Source organism: Pleurodeles waltl, chromosome 4_2, assembly GCF_031143425.1.
Source record: "Pleurodeles waltl isolate 20211129_DDA chromosome 4_2, aPleWal1.hap1.20221129, whole genome shotgun sequence".
NCBI lineage: Eukaryota > Metazoa > Chordata > Amphibia > Caudata > Salamandridae > Pleurodeles > Pleurodeles waltl.
The window spans coordinates 886,638,554-886,664,092 of record NC_090443.1 but is presented as its reverse complement, the minus strand read 5'-3'; the positions used below and the strand labels follow the sequence as shown (position 1 = coordinate 886,664,092).

The following is a 25,539-nucleotide window of genomic DNA, read 5'->3' as shown; positions in this document are numbered from 1 at the left end:
TTCGGGCTCTGCGATCTCGGAGGATCTTCTTTGGTCAAAAAGATAGGCAGGCCTCACAATCTTCCTCCCGATGGACTGGTGAAAGGTACAAGTTACAAACCAAGTGTTGGTCTGTATAGGAGTACTTCGCATGGCACCAAGGGCAGAATCGGAATGGAGTCCGATCCATTAGGCATTTCACGCGGTAGGCCCGAAAAGGCCCGAGTAAGGCGCACGCACACGAAGGGGCGGAAAATAAAGGTTCTGACGGTACTACTGGTTCAATGATAGATGGGAAACGTGATCAAAACAATACCGACGAAGAAAACGTTTTTCTGTGGTTTTCCAAATCGAAATCCCAGAGCGAGAGAAAAACACGTCCGAACCCGACCGTGAAAAGAAAACAATCTAACAATGGAGTCGATGCCCATGTGCAATGGAACCGAGAGGAGAACTCACTCGATCCTGTGACTCCGAATAGACTTCTTGAAAGAAAAACAACTTGTAACACTCCGAGCCCAACACTAGATGTCGGAAGAGCTATGCATTTCATGTGTATCAGCAGCTACACATGCCATCGAACATATACACATACTAATAAACAGTAAGAGGCATAAAGGGGGGCGTGGCCAAGGACCCGGAGATGGCGCACGCCTGAATATCTCGCTCCGGAGGGGCCGGCGAGTAAAGGTCCGGAAGCGCACCTTCCCCGGGCCGATCGAGGTCCAGGCTGTGGGGCGAAGCCGACGGAGGGGACCGAGCGTGGGTGGGCCCCTGCGGCGACCCCGGAGAGTGCCGGAATCGGCCCATCGGAGAAATTGGAAGCCGGAGGCCTGAGCGCGCGGCCGAAGCCGCGGCCTCGCGTGGAGCCGCGATCCGTAGCGGCGTGAGGGCGGACGGCTCAGAGCGGCGGGGGACACCGGAGTGAGCTCCCCAGCGGCAGCGGAGGTATGGTCGCGCCCAGTCGGGGTGCGACGAGGCGGCGCCCCCGGAGGCGGGCGGCCTCGGGAGAGCACGAGAGCGGGCCCGAGATCGAGGTTGCGCCTCCGGGCTGGGCTGCGGGCCGAGGCGGCTCGGAGGCCCGTAGATAGCAGGGGACGCCGGCGGAGACTCCCTGCGGTGGCGGAGAGGCCGATTGGGGCACGGTGGCCCAGCGGAAGGCGTGCTCTGTTGGGCAGCAAAGAGGCGACATTATAGAACACGGGCGAGGCCCCAGAAAGGATTGAGGACGGTGCGAGGCCATGAATGAGTGAGTAACGGAGCGGGGAGATTCCGAGGTGACGACCTGACCCGGGGGCAAACGGTGAGGCCGCTTGACTTGAGGCAGGGCTCTGGGCCCTGGCACACACCAAAGAAGCGGAGTGAACAGAGGACAACGGGCCCTGGTGAACCCCAGCAAACACTGGCGAGATTGTTGTGGGACAGATGGTCCACTCGAGTTGGGTGCCAGAGATGGGTGGCCCTGGACTGCATCGACCCGGGACCCCAGGGTGCCGACGTGATATCCGGGGCAGGAGGATCCAGCTGACAGGGTCAAGCCAGCGAGGCAAAAGGATCAACTGACGGAACTGGTGAGTGGCGGATCACGCCCTGGGGGTGAGCGGAGGGTGGATTGCCCAGTAGATTGAACTTCGGACTCCCCCGGGCGCATTGGAGTGCTGGAGACCCTCTAAATGAGCAGGACCGAGCACAGTAGTGTAATTGGTGCAACAGTTGTGAGCCTATGACGGGCTAAAGGGCCCGGAGTTGAAGAGGCTAGCGCCTAAACGGAGAGTGCCAGAGCGGAGCCCCTGGCGCCACGGCCCGGAAAAAAGTGGGTCCTGATGGGGTAGAGGGATCCCGTTGAGTACCAACCGGGAATAGGAGCGAGGCCTATGGTGAACGGGGAGTGACGTCCCGGAGTGGAACTACAGAAACCGCTGGGGCCGTTGCCGAGGGACTCCGGGGCGAGGCCCGTTGCTGATCTGATGCCCTCCAAGAGCCGCCACAAGAACAGAAACATGGACACTGCGGCTCTGGCTGAGAGCGGGGAACCGGACCCACAGGGCCACACGCAGGTCAATGTCCAGGATACTTTAGATAAAATACTCGGGGCGATTGAGGACACCAAAACAACGTTGCAACGGGAGATCAGCCAGGTAGCGGTTGAAGTGAGCCTACTGAGAGCGGACCACCGTAAACTGGCAGACAGAGTCAAAGAGACAGAAACCGTACTGGCGGACATTGTACCAAAGCAGAAAGACCTGGCGGCTGAAGTGACCTCCCTGGTTGACAGAGTGACGCGCCTCGAAAAGAGAGCTGAAGATGCGGAGGGGAGGAACAGAAGGAACAACGTGCGCGTGGTGGGCCTCCCGGAGGGGGCAGAGGGGGCGAACATTGTTGAATTTCTGGAGAAGTGGTTTAGTACGACAGTGGCGCCCGGGCGCCTGACCCCCTTCTACACGCTGGAGCGGGCACACCGGGTACTGGCGAGACCCCTTGCTCCGGGGAGGCCTCCCCGGGCCGTGATAGCTAAACTCCTACATTACAGAGACAGGGACACTCTCCTGCAGAGGGCCAGGGAATCGGGCCCATTTAAAGTCGCAAATGGGGAGGTGACACTATTCCCAGACTTCACCCTGGAGGTACAAAATAAGCGATCTTCGTTTCCGACAGTCAAGAGAGCCCTAAGGGAGCAAGGAATCCAGTACTCGCTACTTTGCCCAGCCAGATTAAGAGTGATGCTGGAAGGGAAAACAACGTTCCTTCAATCCCCTGAGGAGGCATGGGAATGGCTGGAGAGAGACAGCTCCCAAGCGGGAGGTTCCACAGGAGAGGGCCCGACTGAGGGCAGGGCTCGCCGAGCTCTGAAGGGAAGGAAGTCCAAAGATCGTAGACGACTGGCACCTACGCAAACACAGAAAGAGAAAGGCAGGAAGGAAGCACTGGAAGCAGCGGCACGCATGGGTGGTGAGGCATCCCCCCAGGAAGGTTCTGGGAATGAAACGGATGACACATTGGTGTCCTCTGCGGGAGACCTGGAGCATTCGGCCCGAGCCCCGAAGGTGACCCCACAAACGTCTGACGAACTTGGCTAGCCTGGGCCTGCGGAAGGCGCCGGAGACAGGACAAGTCATGTGAAATAGCGGCCCCTCCGGACTTGGCCACCCCCCGGACCAGAACCTCGCCTATTCAATAGAATGGCGAGAACTGCTGATAAGAGATTGAACAAGTTGCACGGTTGCATAGTTATTTGGGCAGCCCACAGGTTAGGAGGTGCCCTGGGGATCGGGAGTTGGGATACACAGTTACAAGTTAATATGGCAAAGTGGGTGGCGGAATTAGATCACGGCAGAGACATGAATACGTGGGAAAATAACTCCGAGGCTTGGGAGAAGCGGGGACATTGTCACCAGACTGTTATCATGAAATGGCTGATTACAACTTATTGACCTGGAACGTTAGGGGGATGGGCACACCAGCTAAAAGGCACAAAATACTCTCTTACTTAAAGAGAAGGGGGGTACAGGTGGCATTACTGCAGGAAACTCACTTGGCGCCTGGAGAGGGAGAGAAGCTAAGACGCAGGTGGAGGGGGCAGGTGTTTGCATCGGAATACTCAGCCTACGCCAGAGGCGCATTAGTATGGATCAGAGCGGGGGTCCCCTTCACAGTGACCTCTTCCAACATAGATCGTGAGGGAAGATTTGTGATATTAGAAGGGAGGCTACAGGGTATACCGATAGTCTTAAGCTGCATTTATGCCCCCAACCAAGACCAGGTTCCCTTCATGTCGAGTCTATCCAGACACCTCACACGCCAAAGTGCCGGAGAACTATTAGTAGGGGGGGATTTTAACGCAGTGCTAGACACTAATATGGACAGGTCCACCCCGCCTCTACAGGGGGCTGCAACAATTAAAACAGCCAAAAGGTTGAGCGAATGGCTGGACACGTGGGGGTTGTCGGACGTCTGGCGAATGCATCACCCAACTGCCAGAGACTACTCATACTACTCGGGTCTCCACCGAGTGCACACAAGAATTGACAGAGTAGTCTGCACGGCAGGCCTGATAAACATTATGACACGCTCGGAATACTTAGCCCGCACCTTGTCTGACCATAATCCCTTGCTAATAACGATGAGGGTGTCGGAGGATAGACCCCCCCATACCGTCATGGAGACTCTCTCCCTCAGCACTTGAGGACCAGGCGTACAGAGAGGCCCTACGTGGTCACCTGGCAGAATATATTGAGACGAACAATGGGTCCACCCCCTCCAGGGCCTTGGAATGGGAGGCACTCAAAGTGGTGACGAGGGGCTTCTGTTTGGGGCAGTCGGTGGGGGTGAGGCGCACACTTGAGAAGGAAGTGAATGCCCTGGAGAAGGACATGCACGAGGGGGAGCTAGGACAGGGTAAGACAGCTCAGGAGAATGAAGAATATAACCCCGCCCGCAGAGAGCACTCCCGCATTGAAGAGCAGCTCCGGTGCCACAATAGGCAAAAATACTTAGCATCCCTGCAGGCGGAAGAGGGCAGATCGGGGAGACTGCTGGCATGGCTGGTCCGCCCGGGGGGGCAGAGTGAGCCCATCACATGTGTGATAGATGGGGAAGGATCCTGCAGGCTCAGGCCGGGCCCCATAAATGACGCATTCAGGGAGTACTATACGCAGTTGTACGGGAAACCCAGCGAACTGCAGACGGAGTCTTTTACTTACAGCAAACTCCACTACCAACACTGAGTGTAGAGGAGAGAGACAGCCTGGGGGAACCAGTATCGGTGGATGAAGTAAACGAAGCAATAGCGCAGTTAGCACCTGGAAAGACCCCAGGAACAGACGGTCTCCCCATGGATTTTTATAAAAAATACAAATCGCTGCTGGCTCCCCAATTGACAGGGATGTATGCGGAGGCACTGCAATACGGAGAGCTACCGCGCACAATGCGGGAGGCTCTAGTGGTGCCGCTCCCCAAGACAAAAGACAGGGAAGCTTCGGTGACGGACTTTAGGCCCTTATCAATGTTAAACAGTGACTTCAAAATTCTTAGCAAGATAATGGCTGCTCGGTTACTTCCCCTTATGACCAAGTTAGTGCACGCGGACCAGAATGGCTTTGTCCCCGGCCGTAGTACCTCCCTGAACCTGAGACGGGTTTTCACGATTTTGCACATGCCCAGGGACCTGAGGCCGTCAGAGGGGGCCTTACTCGCGGTGGACTTCGAGAAGGCCTTCAACTCAATCAGGTGGGACTATTTAAGGACTGTGATGCTTAAAATGGGGCTGGGGGAGGAGTGGGTGAAATGGGTGGACTTGCTGTACTCATCCCCACTAGCAAGAGTAAAAACCGGAAGGACGATCTCCAGTGCATACCCAGTATACAGGGGAACTAGGCAGGGCTGCCCCTTATCCCCACTATTGTTTGCCCTGGCAATTGAGCCCCTGGCATCGCAGCTGCGGTGTGAAGGCATGGGTAAGGGAATCGTTTGGGGTCCGACTGAGCATATAATTTCTCTGTATGCAGATGATATACTTATCTACCTGAGGGACGGGTCAAGTGGACTCACGTGGGCACTGGGGATATTGGAAGACTTCGGGGGCCTATCTGGACTCCGGCTTAATCGGAGGAAGACATATGTGTTCCCCTTGATGCCAGACAGCGCGCGCCCTGATGCGTGCCCAACTGACGTAAATTGGGCCCCGCAGACATTTAAATACCTGGGCATACAAATATTTCACGAATTGAGCGACCTTAGGGACGGTAATCTTGGTAAGACACTCAGATCCCTGCGCTCCTCGGTGGGGTTCTGGAGATCATTAAAACTAACAATCATGGCCGGAGTGGCACTCTCAAAAATGGTCATGCTTCCACGCCTCCTCTACTACTTTGCTAACTTACCACTACAGGTCCCCTCTGCATGGTTCCGAGAGTTGAACGCCCTGCTCAGAGAACTGATATGGGATGAGGGCCGCAGAAGAACGGCGCTCTCGACCATCTGCAGACCGACACGGTTGGGGGGTCTGGGTGCCCCAGACTTTGAGGCTTATTACCTGGCATCCCAGTTACAATGGGTGGCCGGCTGGCTGGCGGGTAGGGGGCGGCTGGACCTGGCTACAGCACACGGTGAAATTGATACAGCTCGGATAGCAGCAAATATGGCGGGCAGGAAGATTGCCCCCATTAGAGACAACATAATGTACAATGTAGCGATGAAATGCTGGAAAAAGTGCGAGAGGAGGACTGGGGTGGGGCCACCGTACTCTCCCGCTTTGCCACTGGCGGCCGTCGCTCTGGACACGGGTGCGGGAGAGCGAGGGGGACTGGGATTGGGACCATGGACGAGAGCAGGGATAGTGACAGTGGGGGGGGCTATTCAGGGAGGGGGTGCTGAGGAGCTTTGCGGATATAGCAGGTGGGGGAGTGCCACAAGGACAATTTTTACTCTTCGGGAGGCTGGTGCACACCCTGAAGGGGCATTGGGACACGATCAACGCAGAACCCGCTGCCCACGGGGTGTTGCACCTCTTGCTGACAGCAGGAGAGGAACCCCACTTGATTGCAAAAATATACCGAGCCCAAATAGAGGCAGCCGTAGACCCCCTGCAATCCCTAAGAGAAAAATGGGTGAAGACAATTGGGCGGGATATGTCCGAGTCAGAGTGGAACAGAGCACTAGCTTACCCTAGGGTGATCTCACGCAACACAAGGCTGAGGTACATCCAATACAACTATCTACACAGAACGTACCTCACCCCTCAAAGGCTGCACCGCATATATGGGGGGGTGCCCAGGACATGCCCCAGATGTGGAGACGGTGTGCCCGACTTTGATCATATGATGTGGGGATGCACGACACTCCAGAGGGGTTGGGGCGCGATGATGGCGACCCTGACGGAGCTGTTCAGGACGGAGCTCCGGCCAACCCCTGACTTATGCCTATTGGGCCTTAGAGCCAGCACCAGATGGAGCAGGGTTGGGGGTCTTTTTCTTGACCTGTCCCTAGCCCTCTATAAAAGACTGATTACGAAGGGTTGGAAGTCTACTGCACCCCCCTCACTAACGGAATGGAGAATCGATGTCACAAGATGGTCCAGAGCTGAGCTACAGGTCCTTAAGGCTGAGGAGGCCAGGGGAGTTCGCCAGACCCCCATCGCCTCGGAGTGGGAAAACCTAGTGACAAACTGGGACGACCTAACGAAGGGGCCGATAGCACCTGAGGGGGTGGGATGAACTAGCCGAAGGGCCCAACAGTTATGCTGGTAGGGGGAAGGTTTCTGGAACCATGATGGGAGGAACACTAGGTGCCCCGCCAGGCCGGACGCAGGGAGAGAGACTGCGGGGGATAGGACACAATAACAAAGAATAGAGGAGGGTGGGGTAGCGGAATATAGGCCAATCCCACATAACATGAAACTACATGACAACCCTCCCCTTTAGATTCGACGCAGATCCACCCACATAAGCCAATAAGTTTATATACAGTTTGTAGTGGAGTTAAGTCTGTTATAAGGTCATTAATATAAATAGTAACAAAGGGTATTGTAAGAACTGACACCATAAAAACGGAGTGATTAAGAGATGGAAACAATGTTGTATAAATATTATAAAATTACTGAAACAAATAGGTAATTGTGAAACACATTGAAAGCAAAGCAGAAGAGGTGCAGATCAGTTAGTAAAAATGTACAACAAGGACAAAATGTTACTGTAAATTGACCTACATATGTAAAACAGCAAACAGTTAATAAAAACATATTTAAAAAAAAAAAAAAAAAAAAAAAAAAAAAAAAACAGTAAGAGGCATAAAAAGGTCAGAAAACAGTGTAAAATAGGAATAAGCAACAGTAGCCCTGGGGTGAGGACAAACCATATACTAAGAAAGTGGAATGCGAACACAGGGCCCCCACCTAGATTATTAAATTGTGTAGTGGGGAGCTGGGAGTACTAGGAAACCACACTGGGAAGTAATGCCGTACCCCCCAGCCACCAGGAATGCAGGAGTAAAACACTGAATTTCCCCAAAACCACCCCAAAGGATGAAAAGAATAAAAGAACGAGTTACTTACCTTCGGTAACGACTTTTCTGGTGGATACATTAGCTACCTGTGGATTCCTCACCTAATGAATACTCCCATTGCGCCAGCATTCTTCCTAGCTTCTGCACGTCGACGAGGACGTCACATTTGCCCACGCGACGCCGTCTCACGTCATACAGGCAATAAGAGGTCCTCGCCGACGTGCAGACGTCAGTACCAACATTTTTTAAGTGCCTGAGAATAATAGGCCATTGAGATAAAAGAACAAATAGCAATATTTAATGAAATTCCAAATAAATACATCATTCTAAGAACGTAATTCTTTTTTTTTTTTTTTAAACAAATAAATAAATATATGAGCAATATATAAACATATATACAGAATATATACAAGTCCTCAAAACCAAGAGGAGCACACTCAAGAATTACTTGGTTAGACCAGACAGGCAACGGGGAGGCGGGTGGGACCGTGAGGAATCCACAGGTAGCTAATGTATCCACCAGAAAAGCAGTTATCGAAGGTAAGTAACTCGTTCTTCTGATGGATACAACTACCTGTGGATTCCTCACCTAATGAATAGAGTCCCAAAGCAGTACCGCGCCCGGTGGTGGGTGCCTGAATGGTCAAACCAAGAAATCCTGCAGCACTGACCGTGCAAAATGGCCGTCCCTTCTGACCTCAGAGTCCAAACAGTAATGTTTCGCAAAAGTGTGAAGGGACGACCAAGTTGCGGCCTTGCAGATGTCGACCACAGGAACACCCCTGGCTAAGGCCGAAGTGGCCGACTTAGCTCTGGTGGAATGAGCTCTAATACCATCAGGAGGATCCTTCCTTGCCAAAGAGTAACACATTTTAATGCAAAGAACAACCCACCTGGAGAGTGTTCTCTTGTGAACTGCCTTTCCTCTCCTCTTTCCCACGTATCCGATAAAAAGCTGATCCTCCAGCCTGAAATCCTTTGTCCTGTCTATGTAAAAGCTTAGCGCCCTCTTTGGGTCCAAACAGTGAAGTCTCTCTTCTTCCTTTGAAGGATGAGGCGGAGGATAGAACGTGGATAGAGTAATTGTCTGGGCCAAATGAAAGGGTGAAACAACCTTTGGAAGGAAAGCAGCCTTGGTCCTCAACACCACCTTATCCCCATAAAAAGTTGTATAAGGGGGGTTTTACCGATAAAGCTTGCAACTCACTCACTCTCCTTGCAGAAGTTATAGCAACCAGGAAAACGGTTTTAAGAACTAACAATCTTAAGGGGCAAGAATGCATAAAAGGGGACCCCATAAGGAAAGTTAGGACCAAGGACAAATCCCATTGAGGCATAACGAAAGGAGTAGGAGGGAATTTATTCATAAGGCCCTTCAAGAATCTAAGTACTATAGGAGATTTAAATAACGAAGGCTAGACTGGAAGACAAATGAAGGCTGACAAAGCAGACAAGTAACCCTTAACAGTAGCCACCGCACAACCCCTCTGTGCTAAAGACAAAGCAAAAGATAAAACGTCTGACAAATGAGCACGTAAGGGATCAATCTGTCTCTCTCCACACCATACCACAAATTTAGACCACCTATTAGCGTAGATAGATTTAGTGGAGTGTCGCCTGGCCGCTAAGATAACATCCACTACCTCAGGCGGGAGAGAAAAGGAACTCAGGTTGCCCCGTTCAATCTCCAGGCATGAAGGTGCAGGCTCTGGAGGTTGGGGTGTAAAACCTGCCCCTGCGACTGCGAGAGGAGGTCTGCCCTGAGAGGGAGACGGAGCGGAGGGCACAGGGAGAGTTGGAGAAGGTCGGAATACCACACCCTCCTTGGCCAATCCGGAGCAATTAAGATTACTTGGGCCCGGTCTTGGCGTATTTTCCTCAATACTCGAGGAATCAAGGGTATGGGGGGAAACGCGTAAAGCAACTGGTCGCACCAGGTCATCTGAAACGCGTCCCCCAACGCTCCCTGTACCGGATACTGGAGGCTGCAGAATAACGGGCAGTGCGAGTTCTCCCGGGTGGCAAACAGATCTATCTGAGGAAACCCCCACATCTGGAAGATTAACCAGACTTGATCTGGATGGAGATGCCACTCGTGGTCGGTCGAGAAACGCCGACTGAGACTGTCCGCATGTACATTCAAGACTCCGGCCAGATGATTTGCTACCAATCAAATCTGATGGTCCTTTGCCCAGGACCATAGCCCAAGAGCTTCTCTGCAGAGAAGGTACGACCCCACTCCTCCCTGCTTGTTTATATACCACATCGCGGTAGTATTGTCCGTCAGGACCTGAACCGACTGACCGCGAAGGGATGGGAAGGAAGGCCTTGAGAGCCAGACGTACAGCCCGTAACTCCAACAGACTGATATGAAACATCTGTTCCTCTGGAGACCAAAGCCCTTTGATCTCCAGGTCCCCCAGATGAGCTTTCCACCCTAGAGTGGAAGCATCCGTTATGACCGTGGTCACTGGTGGAGGCTGCGTGAACGGCCTTCCCCGGGAAAGATTGTCGTCCGCAATCCACCACTTCAAATCCGTGGCAGCATCTCTGGAGATCCTGACAGAACCTTCGAGACCTCCTTTGTGTTGAGACCACTGCCTTCGGAGGCACCACTGAAGAGCCCTCATGTGCCAGCAAGCATGTGTGACCAACAGAATGCAGGAGGCAAACAGACCGAGCAGACGTAGGACCTTGAGGACTGGAATGACCGCTCCACTTTGAAACATTGGAACCAACGCCTGAATGTCTTGAATCCGCTGAGGCGGAGGAAAGGCTCGATTCAATGTTGTATCCAGTACTGCCCCTATGAACAGGAGGCGTTGAGAGGGCTCTAGGTGAGATTTGGGCACGTTCACCGAAAAGCCCAGGTCGAACAACAACTGGGTTGTCGACTGCAGATGATGCAGCACAAGCTCCGGGGACTTGGCCTTGATCAACCAGTCGTCCAAGTAAGGGAATACTGCTATCCCCTTCCTTCTGAGCTCTGCCGCAACCACCGACATCACCTTCGTGAAGACTCAAGGTGCTGAAGTAAGACCAAACGGGAGGACCGCAAACTGATAGTGCTGCGACCCCACCACAAACTGGAGATACTTCCTGTGCGACTTGAGTATCGGGATATGAAAATAAGCATCCTGCAAGTCGACAGACACCATCCAATCTCCCTTGTTCAACGCCTAAAGCACCTGAGCTAAGATCAGCATCTTGAACTTTTCCTGTTTGAGGAACCAATTCAACACCCTCAGGTCCAGGATTGGTCTCAACCGACCATCCTTCTTGGGAATAAGGAAGTACCTTGAATAACAACCTTGACCCTTTTCCTGCTCTGGAACCAACTCCACCACGCCCTTTAAAAGGAGGACTTGAACCTCCTGTTCTAACAACAGGAGGTGTTCTTCTGAACAATAAGATGGGTGGGGCGGGATGGGGGGCGGAAACTCCCAAAAGGGAAGGGTGTAGCCTTTTCTCACAATGCTGGTAACCCAGGCGTCTGATGTGATGACCTCCCACTTGCGAAGAAAATACAGTAACCTTCCCCCTACAGGAGAGGAGTGAGTGGGAATTGGTGGAAGCCTAAGGCTGCTTCCCCTGCTGCACCCCTCCAGAGGAAGAGGAAGAGGCAGAGTGCTGCTGAGAGGCTCCCCTGGTACGAACCCTACCCCTCCCTCTAAAAGACCTTTAGGTGAGAGAAGAGGTAGGCTGTTGGAATTTCCCCCGAAAGGAAGAAGAGGATGAGCCACGGCCAAATCCTCGAAACCTCCTAATAAATCTGGAGGAGGCAGAAGAAGTGGCTTGTAGTCCTAACGACTTGGCCGTGGCCCTGCTCTCCTTAAACCTCTCCAAAGCCGAATCTGCCTTGGCACCAAAGAGCTTGTCCCCATCAAAAGGGAGGTCCAACAGGGTCGACTGCACATCCGAAGAGAACCCTGAGTTGCGAAGCCAAGCTTGTCTTCTCGCAACCACAGCCGTGCCCATCGCTCTGGCCACTGAGTCAGTTGTATCCAACCCAGATTGGATAACCTGGGTTGCAGCAGCTTGAGCGTCTGACACGAGATTCAACAGCCGTTGAGGAACCTCTGTATGGGTAGATGTTATCTCGTCCATCAGAGCATAAATGTACCTCCCCAAAATACACGTAGCATTGGTGGACTTTAACGCCATGCTACATAACGAGAACACTTTCTTTGTTTGCATATCCATCTTTTTGGAGTCCCTGTCCGCCGGCACTGATGGAAAAGATCCAGGCGCAGATCTTGTCGAACAGGAAGCTTGGACCACCAAGCTTTCAGGCGTAGGGTGTCTGGAAAGAAAGCCAGGGTCAGTTGGTGCAGCCCGATACCTCCTGGCCACAGACCTATTGACAGCCAAGGAAGATACCGGCTTCTTCCAGACCTCCAATACAGGTTCCAGCAGCGCCTCGTTAAATGGCAAAAGAGGTTCTGCTGATGTAGAGGCCGGATGTAAAACCTCAGTCAGCAGATTTTGCTTCTCCTCAGATACCGGCAAAGGCAGTTCCAGGAAGTTAGCTGCCTTCTTTATCACAGCATAAAAAGTGGCCGCCTCTTCAGTATACTCCCCTGGAGATGACAAGTCCCACTCAGGGGAAGTGTCCAGCCCATGAAGACCCTCGCCAGAGTCCTCAATTTCTCCTCCCTCCAGGGCCTGCTGATACTCTTGTTCTTCCAAGAGACGGAGAGCACGTCTCCTCGAATGCAGCCTCTCCTCAATCCTCGGCGTCGACATGGCGTCAGCAGATGTCGAAGAGCGACGCCGATCACCGGATCCGTCCGACGCCGGGTCAACAGGCGCCACAGGTAGCTTTGGCGCCGAACCAGGAGTCGGATGAAGAGAAGACTGCCTCGGAGTCGCAGAAGGCCCAGACGGAGTTACTGCCCGAAACACCGAAGCCGATGGAGCCGAAACCTCCGGAGCCGACACTGGCGCTGAGCCCACGTTCCCCAAGGGGAGAAAGGGCATAAAGGGTGCTGGTCGCAGCGGAGCCGGAGTACCCAAACTGAAAGCCAAAGGACCCGAAGGCCCTGCCGGTGCGCCACCTGGAGCCATCTGCTGAAAGATGGAAAACATCGCATTTAAAAATGCTGTATTATTGGCTCCAGGGGCCGGAAAAGCCAGATACTGGGGTGCCTGGATCGAAGGCGACACAGACCTCGACGTCTGCAACGTCGGTGAGAACATTTGAGGCTGTGGCACCTCAAATACTGAAGGCGGCTGGCCCGAAGACCCGGGCGAAGTCGGAGAGGCTGGAGAAGGCAACGGCGTCGATGGATGAGGAGTGACTGTGGGACTGACCTCCCAAGTCTTCCGACGCCGAGTCGATGGCGACCTCGACCGAGACCTCTCCTTACTCGACCGGCGCCGTGATTCCCGACGGCACCAGGAGTCTCGATGACGTCGATGAGACTTCGGCGAGGAGGATTTTCTATGATGCCTCTTCTCCTTTCTCTTCGATTTCGCCATAAAAAGTTTGGCCTCTCGCTCCTTCAGGGCTTTCGGATTCATGTGCTGACATGAATCACACCTGGCCACATCATGGTCGGAACTCAAACACCACAAACAGTCCGAATGTGGGTCAGTAACCGACATTTTGCCCCTACATTCTCGACAGGGCTTAAAACCAGACTTAATCTGAGACATAGTAACCTCAGAGAAAAAACACACAGCCAAAAACACACTGTAACTGCCGAACAGCAACAGTAGCTCCCTCGAAGATAACCGTTTCGAATGGCACGGAAAAAAGGGAACTGACGTCGGCACGTCAGCGAGGACCTCTTATTGCCTGTATGACGTCAGACGGCGTCGCATGGACAAATGTGACGTCCTCGTCGACGTGCAGAAGCTAGGAAGAAGATTTCCGTTGAATGCTGGCGCAATGGGAGTATTCATTAGGTGAGGAATCCACAGGTAGTTGTATCCATCAGAATGGAGACAACCAGAACAGCCTTTAAGGAATCAGCAGTGGAAAACCGAAGATGGAGACCTGTGGAGAGAGGGGAACAAGTCCAGAAGGATCTTTGGAGTCCAGGGGGAATAGGCGATACTACCCACCAAGAGGTACCTTTTGGAGCTGGTCGACGAAGAAGGAAGCACAGAAGCTGGAGAAGAGTTCTTGGTGCGTGCAAAATGTGTCTGACGCTGGAAGCTGGACTGCAGATAGGTGTTGGTGAAGGATTTCTACCAGCAAGCCTTGGCAAAGGCAAATTCACGTATGGAGGAAAACAGGTGCTGCCGGGGATCAGCAGGTCCAGGAGGACTCTACACAGGAGAGGGAGTCCCCCTGCTGGAATCTTGCAAGCCGAATCTGAGGACCAACCCCAGAGGAAGACCCTATATCGCCCAAAGAGGGGGCTTGGTCACCTAACCAGGTAACTACCTATCAAAAGGTGCCTCTGACGTCACCTGCCTGGCCTGGCCACTCAGATGCTCCTAGAGTTCCCTGCCAACCTTGGAAACAAGATGTCAGAAGCCAGGGATCCTCTGGAGGAGGTCTGGGCCCCACCCGTGGGGTGGTGATGGACAGGGGAGTGGTCACTCCCCTTTCCATTGCCCAGTTTTGCACCAGAGCAGGGACTGGGGGTCCCTGAACCGGTGTGGACTGGTTTATGCACGAAGGGCACCAAATGTGCCTATCACAGCAAACCAGTGGTTTGGGGAGGCTACCCCTCCCAAGCCAGTCACACCTATTTCCAAAGGGAGAGTGGGTTACCTCCCTCTCCCAAAGGAAATCCTTTGTTCTGCCTTCCTGGGCTTGATCAGATCAAACAGCAGGAGGGCAGAAACCTGTCTGAGGGATGGCGGCAGCTGGGCTGCCCGGAAAACCCTGTAAGACTGGTGGTAGCAATGCTCTGGCTCTAGTGCATGGATTTATATTTCCAATACTTTCAACAGTATTGGGGTATGATTCCGACATGTTTGAGATCAAACATGCCCAGGTTTGGAGTTACCATTATGTAGCTGGACATAGGTAGTAACCTATGTCCAGTACATGCATAAAATGGCGTCCCCGCACTCACCAAGGCCAGTAAAACTGGGCTGGAGTTCATGGGGGCACCTCTGCTAGTGCAGGGGTGCCCACACACACAGGTACCTGCAACCTGCCCTCTGGGCTGAGAGGGCCTACCATAGGGGTGACTTACAATGACCTGGTGCAGTGACCTGTAGTGAGAACGGGTGCGTGCACCAGGTTCAGGCACACTGCAATGGCAGTACTGCAGAACCCTTTGCATGGGCTCCCTATGGGTGGCAGAATAACTACTGCAGCCCATAGGGATCCCCTGGAGCCCCAATGCCCTGGGTACCTAGGTACCATATTCTAGGGACTTACATGGGGGCACCAGCATGCCAATTGTTGGGATAAACATTTACCAGCAATTAAATTTAGAGGAGCGAGCACAGTCACTGGGGTCCTGGTTAGCAGGATCCCAGTGAACAAAGTCAAACACAATGACAAACAGGCCAAAAGTGGGAGTAAACAAGCTACAAGGAGGCTACTTTCCTATAATAGGTAAATCACCCCTCTAGCAGGCCTCACAGTCCTAAGGCAGGGTGCATTACACCACAGGTGAGGGCAGAGCTGCATGAGCAATATGCCCCTACAGTGCCTCAGTCCATTCTTAGACATTGTGTAAGGAAATGCCTCCTTGGCATTGTTACCCTCTGACTTTTTGCCTTTGCTGATGCTACGTTTTGATTAAAAGTGTGCTGGGACCCTGCTAACCAGGCCCCAGCACCAGTGTTCTTTCCCTAAACTGTACCTTTGCTTCCACAATTGGCACGGCCCTGGCACTCAGATAAGTTCCTTGTAACTGGTACCCCTGGTACCAAGGGCCCTGATGCCGGGAAGGTCTCTAAGGGCTGCAGCATGTCTTATGCCACCCTGGGGACCCCTCACTCAGCACATGCACACTGCCTCACAGCTTGTTTGTGCTGGTGGGGAGCCTACTTGGTGGTCCTACTGGCCACTGTCCCTCCTGCAATCCAGCGACCGACGTAGGAAAGCTTGTGGGCGACTCCAAGGATCTCCTGCATCTACATGGACTCTGCAGCTGGACTTCTTCCTTCACCATCCTGCAAGAACTTCACCTCCAAAAGGGTGGGCATTGCCTACCTGTGCCGCCTGGACACTTCACAGTGGTCTGGACAATGTCCCTTTCTTTTTCAGGCTCTTCACGTCTGAAATCTACCTTTGGGTTCCACGGACCGGGTCCACAGTTTGCAACAGCAGCTGGACAACCGAGGCTCCCACTGACTCCAACAAGGGTTTCCGATGCCACTTCACCCCTATGCCCCTGTGCTGCGTTGTGTAGTGTAAGGAAATGCCTCCTTGGCATGGTTACCCCCTAACATTCTGCCTTTGCTGATGCTAAGTTTTGACTGAAAGTGTGCTGGGACCCTGCTAACCAAGCCCCAGCACCAGTGTTCTTTCCCTAAACTGTACCTTTGTCTCCACAATTGGCACAGCCCTGGCACCCAGATAAGTCCTTTGTAAATGGTACCCCTGGTACCAAGGGCCCTGATTCCAGGGAAGGTCTCTAAGGGCTGCAGCATGTATTATGCCACCCTGGGGACCCCTTACTCAGCACATGCACACTGCCTCACAGCTTGTGTGTGCTGGTGGGGAGAAAGACTAAGTCGACATGGAACTCCCCTCAGAGTGCCATGTCCACCTCACACTGCCTGTGGCATAGGTAAGTCACCCCTCCAGCAGGCCTTACAGCCCTAAGGCAGGGTGCACAATACCACAGGTGAGGGCGTATGTGCATGAGCACTATGCCCCTACAGTGTCTAAGCAAAACCTTAGACATTGTAAGTGCAGGGTAGCCATAAGAGTATATGGTCTGGGAGTTTGTCAAACTCGAACTCTACAGTTCCATAACGGCTTCACTGAAATCTGGGAAGTTTGGTATCTAACTTCTCAGCACAATAAATGCACACTGATGCCAGTGTGCAAGTTATTGTAACATGCACCTAGAGGGAATCTTAGAGATGCCCCCTGAATACCAATCCGACTTCTAGTGTGGGGCTGACCAGTTTCTGCCAGCCTGCCACAAACAGACGAGTTGCTGGCCACAAGGGGTAGAGTGCCTTTGTCACTCTGTGGCCAGGAACAAAGCCTGTGCAGGGTGGAGGTGCTTCACACCTCCCCCTGAAGGAACTGTAACACCTGGCGGTGAGCCTCAAAGGCTCACCCCTTTTGTTACAGCGCCACAGGGCATCCTAGCTAGTGGAGATGCCCGCCCCTCCGGCCACTGCCCCCACTTTAGGTGGCAAGACTGGTGGAGATAATTAGAAAAACAAGGAGGAGTCACCCACCGGTGGACTGCCCTGACCCCCAGGACCAAGAAACTCCAGTGAGCAGCGGCTCTGCTCAACAACCTGCAACAAATTTGCTACTTTTCTTCAACTTTAAAGACCTCACTCTTCCCGCCGGAAGCGTGAGACTTCTCACTCTGCACCCGATGCCCCCGGCTCGAGATCCAGAGAACTAACACCACAAGGAGGACTCCCCGGCGACTGCGACCCCGTGAGTAGCCCGAGGCGACCCCGCTGGACCCCCACAGCGATGCCTGCAGAGAGAATCCAGAGGCTCCCTCTGACCGCGACGGCCTGTAACAAGGGACCCGACGCCTGGACCAAGCACTGCACCCGCAGCCCCCAGGACCTGAAGGAACCGAACCTCAGTGCAGGAGTGACCCCCAGGTGACCCTCTGCCTAGCCCAGGTGGTGGCTGTCCCAAGAAGCCCCCCCGTACCTGCCTGCACCGCTAGAGTGACCCCCGGGTCCCTCCATTGAAACCTATACAAAACCAGACGCCAGCTTTGTACACTGCACCCGGCCGCCCCTGGGCCACTGAGGGTGTGTTTTGTGTGCCTACTTGTGTCCCCCCACAGCGCTCTACAAAACACCCCTGGTCTGCCCCCCGAGGACGCGGGTACTTACCTGCTGGCAGACTGGAACCAGAGCACCCCTGTTCTCCACAGGCGCCTATGTGTTTTGGGCACCTCTTTGACCTCTGCACCTGACCGGCCCTGAGCTGGTGGTGTGGTAACTTTGGGGTTGCCTTGAACCCCCAACGGTGGGCTGCCTATGCCCAGGAACTGAGACTTGTAAGTGTTTTACTTATCTTCTAATCTAACCTTTACTTACCTCCCCCAGGAACTGTTGATTTTTGCACTGAGTCCACTTTGAAAATAGCTTATTGCCATTTTTACAAAGACTGTATATGGTATTGTTTTCATTCAAAGTTCCTAAAGTATCTAAGTGAAGTACCTTGCATTTAAAGTGTTTACTGCAAATCTTGAACCTGTGGTTCTTAAAATAAACTAAGAAAATATATTTTTCAATATAAAAACCTATTGGCCTGGAGTAGGTCTTTGAGTGTGTGTTCCTCATTTACTGCCTGTGTGTGTACAACAAATGCTTAACACTACCCTCTGATAAGCCTAGTGCTCGACCACACTACCACAAAATAGAGCATTAGAATTATCTACTTTTGCAACTATCTTACCTCTAAGGGGAACCCTTGTACTCTGTGCACACTATTTCTTACTTTGAAATAGGATATACAGAGCCAACCTCCTACAGTTTGGCAGCAAATCCAGTGATAAAAGTAGGGAAAACGAGGAGTGACCACCTCTGGTGGCACCACCCCTAAGGTGTCCAGAGCTGAGGTAATCCTCCTCCTTGCAAAATCTTCCATCTTAGTTTGGGGACAGGGACCATTAGATTTAGGTCTGTGTCCCCCTCCCCAAAAAGACTGGACACAGAAAGGGTGTAGCCACCCTCATGGATCGTAGCCATTGGCTACTGCCCTCTGACCCCTGTCATTCCGCTATATCCAGGATATAAGGGCTGCACTGATGTAGCACATCAGATTCCTGGCAACCTCACTGTGAGAAGAGGCCTCTTTTTTTGCATGGTTAGCCCCCACTTTTTGCCTGATGTTGATGTGTTCTAGAAGTTGGTAGTGCCCCCGGCCCCTGTTGCCCCTGCTAAACAGGTTCCCTGGGCCAGAGATCTTTCCCTAAATCTGTTGTGATGCTTGGCACAACTGGATACACTCTTAATTATCCCCATAAGTCCCTAGTAAATGGGTACCCCAGTACCCAGGCCAAGAGATGTTAAGAGTAGAGCCACTGAGGGCAGCAGCACTGATTGTGCCACCCCCCAAGGATCCTGCACCCAGGCGCACCCAGCAGTGCCATTGCAGGCTGAGTACACTGGGGCAAACCTAAAAGGAAACTCGACATGGCACACTCTGTGTGCCCCGTCCACCCTACACTGAATATACTATGGGTAAGTCACCCCTCTGGCAGGCCTTCCAGCCTATGGCATGTTATGTGTGAGGGTATAGTTGCATGAGCAATATGACCCCACTGTGTCCTTGACAAACCAATGAAATAGTGAGTGAACAGAGCAGCCATTTTACATGCATGTACTGGACACTGGTCAAAAACGAGTTTTCCAGCTACATGATGGCTACTCTGCAACCTGGATTGTTTGGTATCAAAGAACTCAGAATATTAAATCCAAACTGGTACCTGTGTTGGATTTAACCTTAAATGTACTCAGGGGGTCACATTAGAGGTGCCCCCTGCAAAAGCTAACCCTACCTGGCATAGTTGCTGACTGGTTCCATCCAGCCTGCCACTCCAGACAGCCAATATACAAACCTAGGAGAGAGCTATGGCTCTCTGATCTGTAGGACAATGCCCTTCCTGGGTGGAGGAGCTAACACCCCCTCCCTCAGGAATGTGCAACACCCTGGCTGGGAGCTTCAAAGGGCTACAGCCCCTGAAACTCGAACCCTCTGGCCTGCTGCTAGCAGCAGAGGGCTTCCCCCCTTGTCAAACTACACTTTAGGCAGTAGCAAAGGCGGGAAAACAGACAAAGGGTAGAAGGAGTGGCCTCACCGAGCATGCACCACCCCTTAGGGCTTGAATGCAAAGTGGACCCTCTATCTCATTTTTCTCCATCTTGGAATGGAGGAAAATAGCCAATCAGGTTTAGGGAAGTGACCCTTCCCACAGGAAGTGGTCACTGTAGTGGGTGTAGCCACCCAAGGGTAAGTATCCCATAGGACACTACCAGGTTCCCCCTAAAGTGCCCACTAAATTCAGTATTTAGTGGGCTCCCCTAGACCAGAAATGTAGATTGAACAGGAAGAAAGAAGACAGAACCAAAGAACCCGTCAGGACGAGAACCGAGGGCCTGCTGCACCAAAAGAGGCTCCAAGACCCCCGCTTGCTGCACCAGAGTCCCAACAATCGCCACTGCGGAGGAGCTGACCACTGGACCGACCTCAAAAGCCCCAGAGGACCTCTAGGCTTTGCAAATATCCTAAATCTCCCTCCTGAGTGGAGGCACCATTCAAGAAAAATCAAGAAACCTGCAAAGGACCAACAAACCAGTGAGGGTCACTACACTGATTCACCCATATCTCCGCGACAGGGAGTCACAGCTAGACCAGATGACCACCCTGATGTGACCCGCATCTGTGCGAAGATTGGTGGCACTGAGCCCTCTAGTGGCCAAGATACAGCAATACCCTGGGTACTGGTCAGCTGACGTCGGACTAGCAGAAAACCAGCTCCCCCAGAGCTGAAAAAGGATCAGGAGGAAGCCCCAGTCGAGGGACTTCAGGAACACCCCGGAACTCCAACCAGAGTGCCCCGTTGGCCTGTAAGCCTCCCTCAAAGAGACTCACCTCCAGCGTACTCCGCTGCGCACAGCATCCACGACCTCCAAAACGCCCTGCACCTGCCCGCCCCTGGGCCTTGAATTGCGAGATCTGCGGTGTGACCCAGGTCCCCAACCCCTTGTGACCTCAACAGCCTAAGGGGACCCCAATGCGCCATCTTTAAATCTGCAAACCAGCTCCTTTTCCAAGTGGCCCCTCCAGGTGGCCCTGGGCCAAGAACCTCTCCAACGCTGCTCCCGCCGGAACCCAGAGCCACCCAAGACTCTCCAGCTGGCACAGTGTGCCCAACGACCACTCTTGCCACCTTGCAAGAGAAGAGACAGGTAACTCAACTGTGTGATTATTAATGCATTTTTAACGGTGTGCATTGATTCCAATGGTGCGTAATTACGCACAGAGAGACCAACTTTGCTAAAACTTCAAAAAGTCATAACTTGAACAGTACTTAAAGTATTCTAAAGATCTTGGTCTTAAAATGTATAGAAAAGGCTTAAGTTTTTTTTATAAATTTTGGTCTCGAGTTATTCAGTGAGTGTGTGTGGTGCATGATTGGATTTGTGAATACAGCAAATGCTTAACACATCTCCTGGATTAGCCTAACTGCTCGACCTGATACCTTAAAAACTGGAGAATTAGGTGGTCTAATTTTTACCTCTGGAAACCAACGTGTGGTTGCCTGAACCCTCTGCTTGGTTTTGCACACTGCATAGAGGGTCAGCCTCCAACACTCACAAGAGGAAAGAAGAAAAGAAGAAGGACTTCTAAGCTGACCCCCAGCAGAGAAGACTGAAGACGCAAACTGACTTGGCTCCAGCCCTACTGGCCTGTCTCCAGCTTCTAAAGCCCTGCAAGAAGAAGGTAACATCCTCCAGGACCAGCTACCTCTGAATAGCCTCCAGAGGACTGGCTGCACCCCAGAGGACCAAGAACTTCTTTGGGCAGCAGCCCTATCCAAGAAGAAACTCCATCCAAGGACTCCAGAGCCTCCTCGGATCTCCAAGTCCTGCCCACTCTGCACCAGACACCCAAGGCCCATGTCCAGGTGGCCCAACTGACTAGAGCTGATCCCCAGGCGATTCTGCGCAAGTGCCCACCCTGGGTTTACCCCTTCTGTCCACCATGATGACGACTGCAGCCTGAATCCAAAAGATCTCCCTGACCACGACAGAACTGGACAAAGATTCCCAACGGCAAAAGGTAACCCTGCACCCGCAGCCCCTTGGGTGCAGCAACGTCAAGCAGGTGCCCCCTCTTTGTCCAGCCTTTAGTTTCCCGGAATCGATCCCCTGGACTTCACCTGCAGCATCTTTATAGCCCCGGGGTCCCCCTATAGGAAAGCATTGGAAGCCGGATGCTGTGTTTGCACCCTGCGACCTGTGACCCCACTCGGTGCTCCTCTAAACGCACCCCCCCCCCCATACCCCCAGGTGTGCCCTCCGAAGACGCTGGTACTTAACCTGTCTGATTCTGAGTGCCCCCTGTTTCCATAGAAGCCCACGTTAAACTGACCTCAACTTTGACCTCTGCACCCTGGTCGGGCCCGTTTTGCTGGTGGTGGGTGTTTGGGGTTAACTTGAAACCCAACCCGTGGACATCCTAACCCCCGAAGGCTGGAGCTGTAAGTCTTGTACTTACCTCAAAACCATTCTAACTTTTCTTCCCCTGGGAACTATTTCTGAAAATTGCACTGTCAACTTTTAACAGATTATTGCTATTTATTCAAAAGACATAACTTGTCAAATTGAAAGAAAGTGGTATTGATACATATGTTGGATACTTACTAGCAAATGTACTTACCTGCAACTTGAATCTTGTGGTTCTAGAAATAATGTAACAAAACATTTTTGAAATATAAAGACCATTGGTCTGGAGTTAGTCACTGAGTGTGTGTTTCATTGTATTGCCTGTGTGTGTACAACAAATGCTTTGCACTACCCTCTGATAAGCCGAACTGCTCAACCACACTACCACAAAAGAGAGCGTTAGTATTATCTGCTTTATCCTCTGTTAAGCCTCTGGGGAACGCCTGGACTTTATGCACACTACAACTCATTTTGATATAGTATATACAGAGCCAGATTCCTACAATCCTGACGGCCAAATTCCACAGGGCATGTGTGTATTGTCCCAATAAGTATAAAGCATTTACTTATCGCAATGCCAGGCCGATAGTGGAAAATATATGCTTGCCAAATGCCTCAATCCTCTTGGACTCCTTTATCTGAAAGGTTTGTGGGCAATTAATTGGTTTCACCTTACTGGTTGAAGCCTGAATAATAACGCTGTCTGGAGTAGGATGTATAGTTAAAAAAAACAAAAAAAAAATCAATCTGTTTTGCCAGAAGCCAAAATGTGATGTCTGGCCATCTGCCTATTCAGTGGTGGGTAGAACTGCGCTATGACCAAGGGCCCATTAAAGTATCATTGAGAACCTTGCTGAAAATGAGCAAGGGCTCAGCAGTGATTGACCCCGGCAGCAAAGTTTCATTAAGGAGGTTTGTTTTGGTCAACTGTATGCAGTTCTAAATCTAAGACTTCAGTTGCCTTCCAGATCACCAATGCAAAGGAGGCGCTTTCTTCCGGTGGTAGCAAAAGTAGCAAGTCAAACACTGCCTCAGGGGAGATTATCAAGTCCATTGGCCACTTGTATAGCCATGTAAAAGTCATTGTCTGGGTAATGAAGGGGCAGAAGATCACCCTCCACCTCATCATCATTACCATTTGCATACAAGAAAGTCCTTTGTTCAGAATTACAGTCAAAAAGATAAAGGTGCCTCTGCTAGGGTGATAGTCCTGAAAGAGGCACCGGGACAGAGTCAAGAGCTGTGATGACTACTTGAGCTTTTGTTATTTCGTAGCACTACTTGGGGCCCATTCAGTTCCTTGGAATCCAAAGCAAGCCAGAGGAAGCTGGAAATATGCCAAAAATTGGCAGCGTGACCTCTTTGAAAGCTTTAACCCGCTGCAATGTTGCTGATGGACCAGAAAACTCAGGGTTCACTGGCATCCGTTAGCACCTGTTCCTCGACTGGCAAACTAAAGGAAGATCAAGTCCAAACTCATGATTGAGTGGGAGTGGGAAAAATCAAATGAGTGCTGCAACTACTTTTGTCTGGTGATGTACCACTTCAATCTTGGTCCAGGATAACCTTCGGGTGCATGAGGGTACAGTTACTGCACAATGCTAAATAATGACCAAAGACCACACAGTCACACTTTGTGCCGGTCTGCGACAAACATCTGTTTTCTACAGTCACAATATGGTTTAAATTTTAGGAGGGAACATTGTGCTCTAGCACGCTGGAATTCATTTAGAACTTGTTGGAAGGCTGACAAAATTGGAAGCACTGCTGTGGATCTTTGCTGGTATGTGTGGAAAGAAAGGAAGATACATCAGTGCACTGGGGTGGCACTTAAACAGAAGGGCAGGTGCACTGCTGAAGGAAACGTTCAAGATCCCTCTGGTGACTGGGTAGTACTCTAGGGTGAGAAATGTGCATTTAGAAGTATCAATTAGAAAAAGAGACAGAAAACATACACAACACAGTCCATTTATAGGATTAATTGCAGATATTTGATCAGTAGTTATCTTACATTTCAATTGTAGTTACTCATTTTTATTTCTTTGTACAAAACCACCTCCTTCAGCCTGGCCGTATCCTGAAAACCCTTAAATCATAACCATACCTATCCTGTTAACAGCAATAGTTTGGCCTTCAATAAAGCTAAGCCTTCTTTTCGAGTTAAATATGTTTACTCATAGACCTCTTATATTTGGCTGTTTTACTCTGCTTCAGATTTATTGTCTTAACCCAGAAGCAGTGATGGCTTCATATATGAGATTTACTTTAACTTAATGCAAATTTGTTGCCTGAAATAACAACTGCAGACTCAAGTTATACAGATGGAGCGATCAAGATTATCTTTTATATTTTCGTTCTGGAATTTAGTAAATAATATACCTTAAAGAATGCTTACCAGTGTGTTGTATAAGCTGATATCTCCTTCCAGTAAACTTTCTCTGTGTTCAAATTTTACAATAGGCACTTTGGCGGTTGTTATAGGTAATATGTTTCTTAAACCTAATAAACAAAGAAATTATTATGGTATTTACAGTGTCAAAACATAAATAATGTGTTGAGTTCAGATTTATAAAGTACAAAAAATATACCTGGATGCTTCTTAAGAATCTTTGCTAGACCTTCTATTATTTCTTTGCAATTCAGTTTCTAAAAGGGAAGAGAAAGATGAAAAGTGGCCCATAAGTGATATAATAAAAATGAATACAAACTGGCAGACCAACAATCGTGAACAGTAAAATAAAAAATAAAATAAAAAAAATAAAAAAAAATCTCTCAATCTTGAAAAATATAGAAACTGGATCGTGTTTAGGTGATTCACCTTCACATCTCAGATATGCAGAATATTTTTGATTTTGGAGGCCTTTGGGTTGGTATTTCCTTTTCATAAGATCAACTCATAGCAGATTAAGAACAGCATTCACTGGTGGGTAAAATATGTTGCGGTCACCAGAAAGCCACCGAATTACCCACCCCTCAATGTGTTTCCCCAGGTATGTATACCAGGTGCTCAACAACCCATGTCTACCATCTAATTTCAAGACTCCTTACGTCTAAAAATATCTCTACTGCTAACATCTTTGGAACTCTTCTTTCACAGCAGTGGAAGCCATATCCATGTAATGGATGACACTATCTGGGTACCAGATTTCCTTTCTGATCCCTTGCATGGTTCTCTAAAGTCACTCCTCTCAATCTCCAGAGTAATACCTTAAATGATCTTCCCAGCTCAATATTCCAAACTATTGGTCTCATACATCA

At 51.1% G+C, this 25,539-nt stretch overlaps 1 protein-coding gene across 6 annotated transcripts in view; it reads right to left on the bottom strand.

Annotated features, from left to right (window-relative positions):
• Positions 1 to 25,539, bottom strand: part of TUT4 (terminal uridylyl transferase 4) — a 1,006,035-nt gene that overhangs the window by 469,136 nt on the left and 511,360 nt on the right. For all 6 annotated transcript variants that reach the window (XM_069232665.1, XM_069232664.1, XM_069232661.1 and 3 more), the window contains 2 exons: positions 24,870 to 24,927; positions 24,677 to 24,780 (listed from right to left, as the gene is read on the bottom strand). In XM_069232665.1, the coding sequence (XP_069088766.1) occupies positions 24,677 to 24,780; positions 24,870 to 24,927 (162 nt within the window). The remainder of the gene's footprint in view (positions 1 to 24,676; positions 24,781 to 24,869; positions 24,928 to 25,539) is intronic.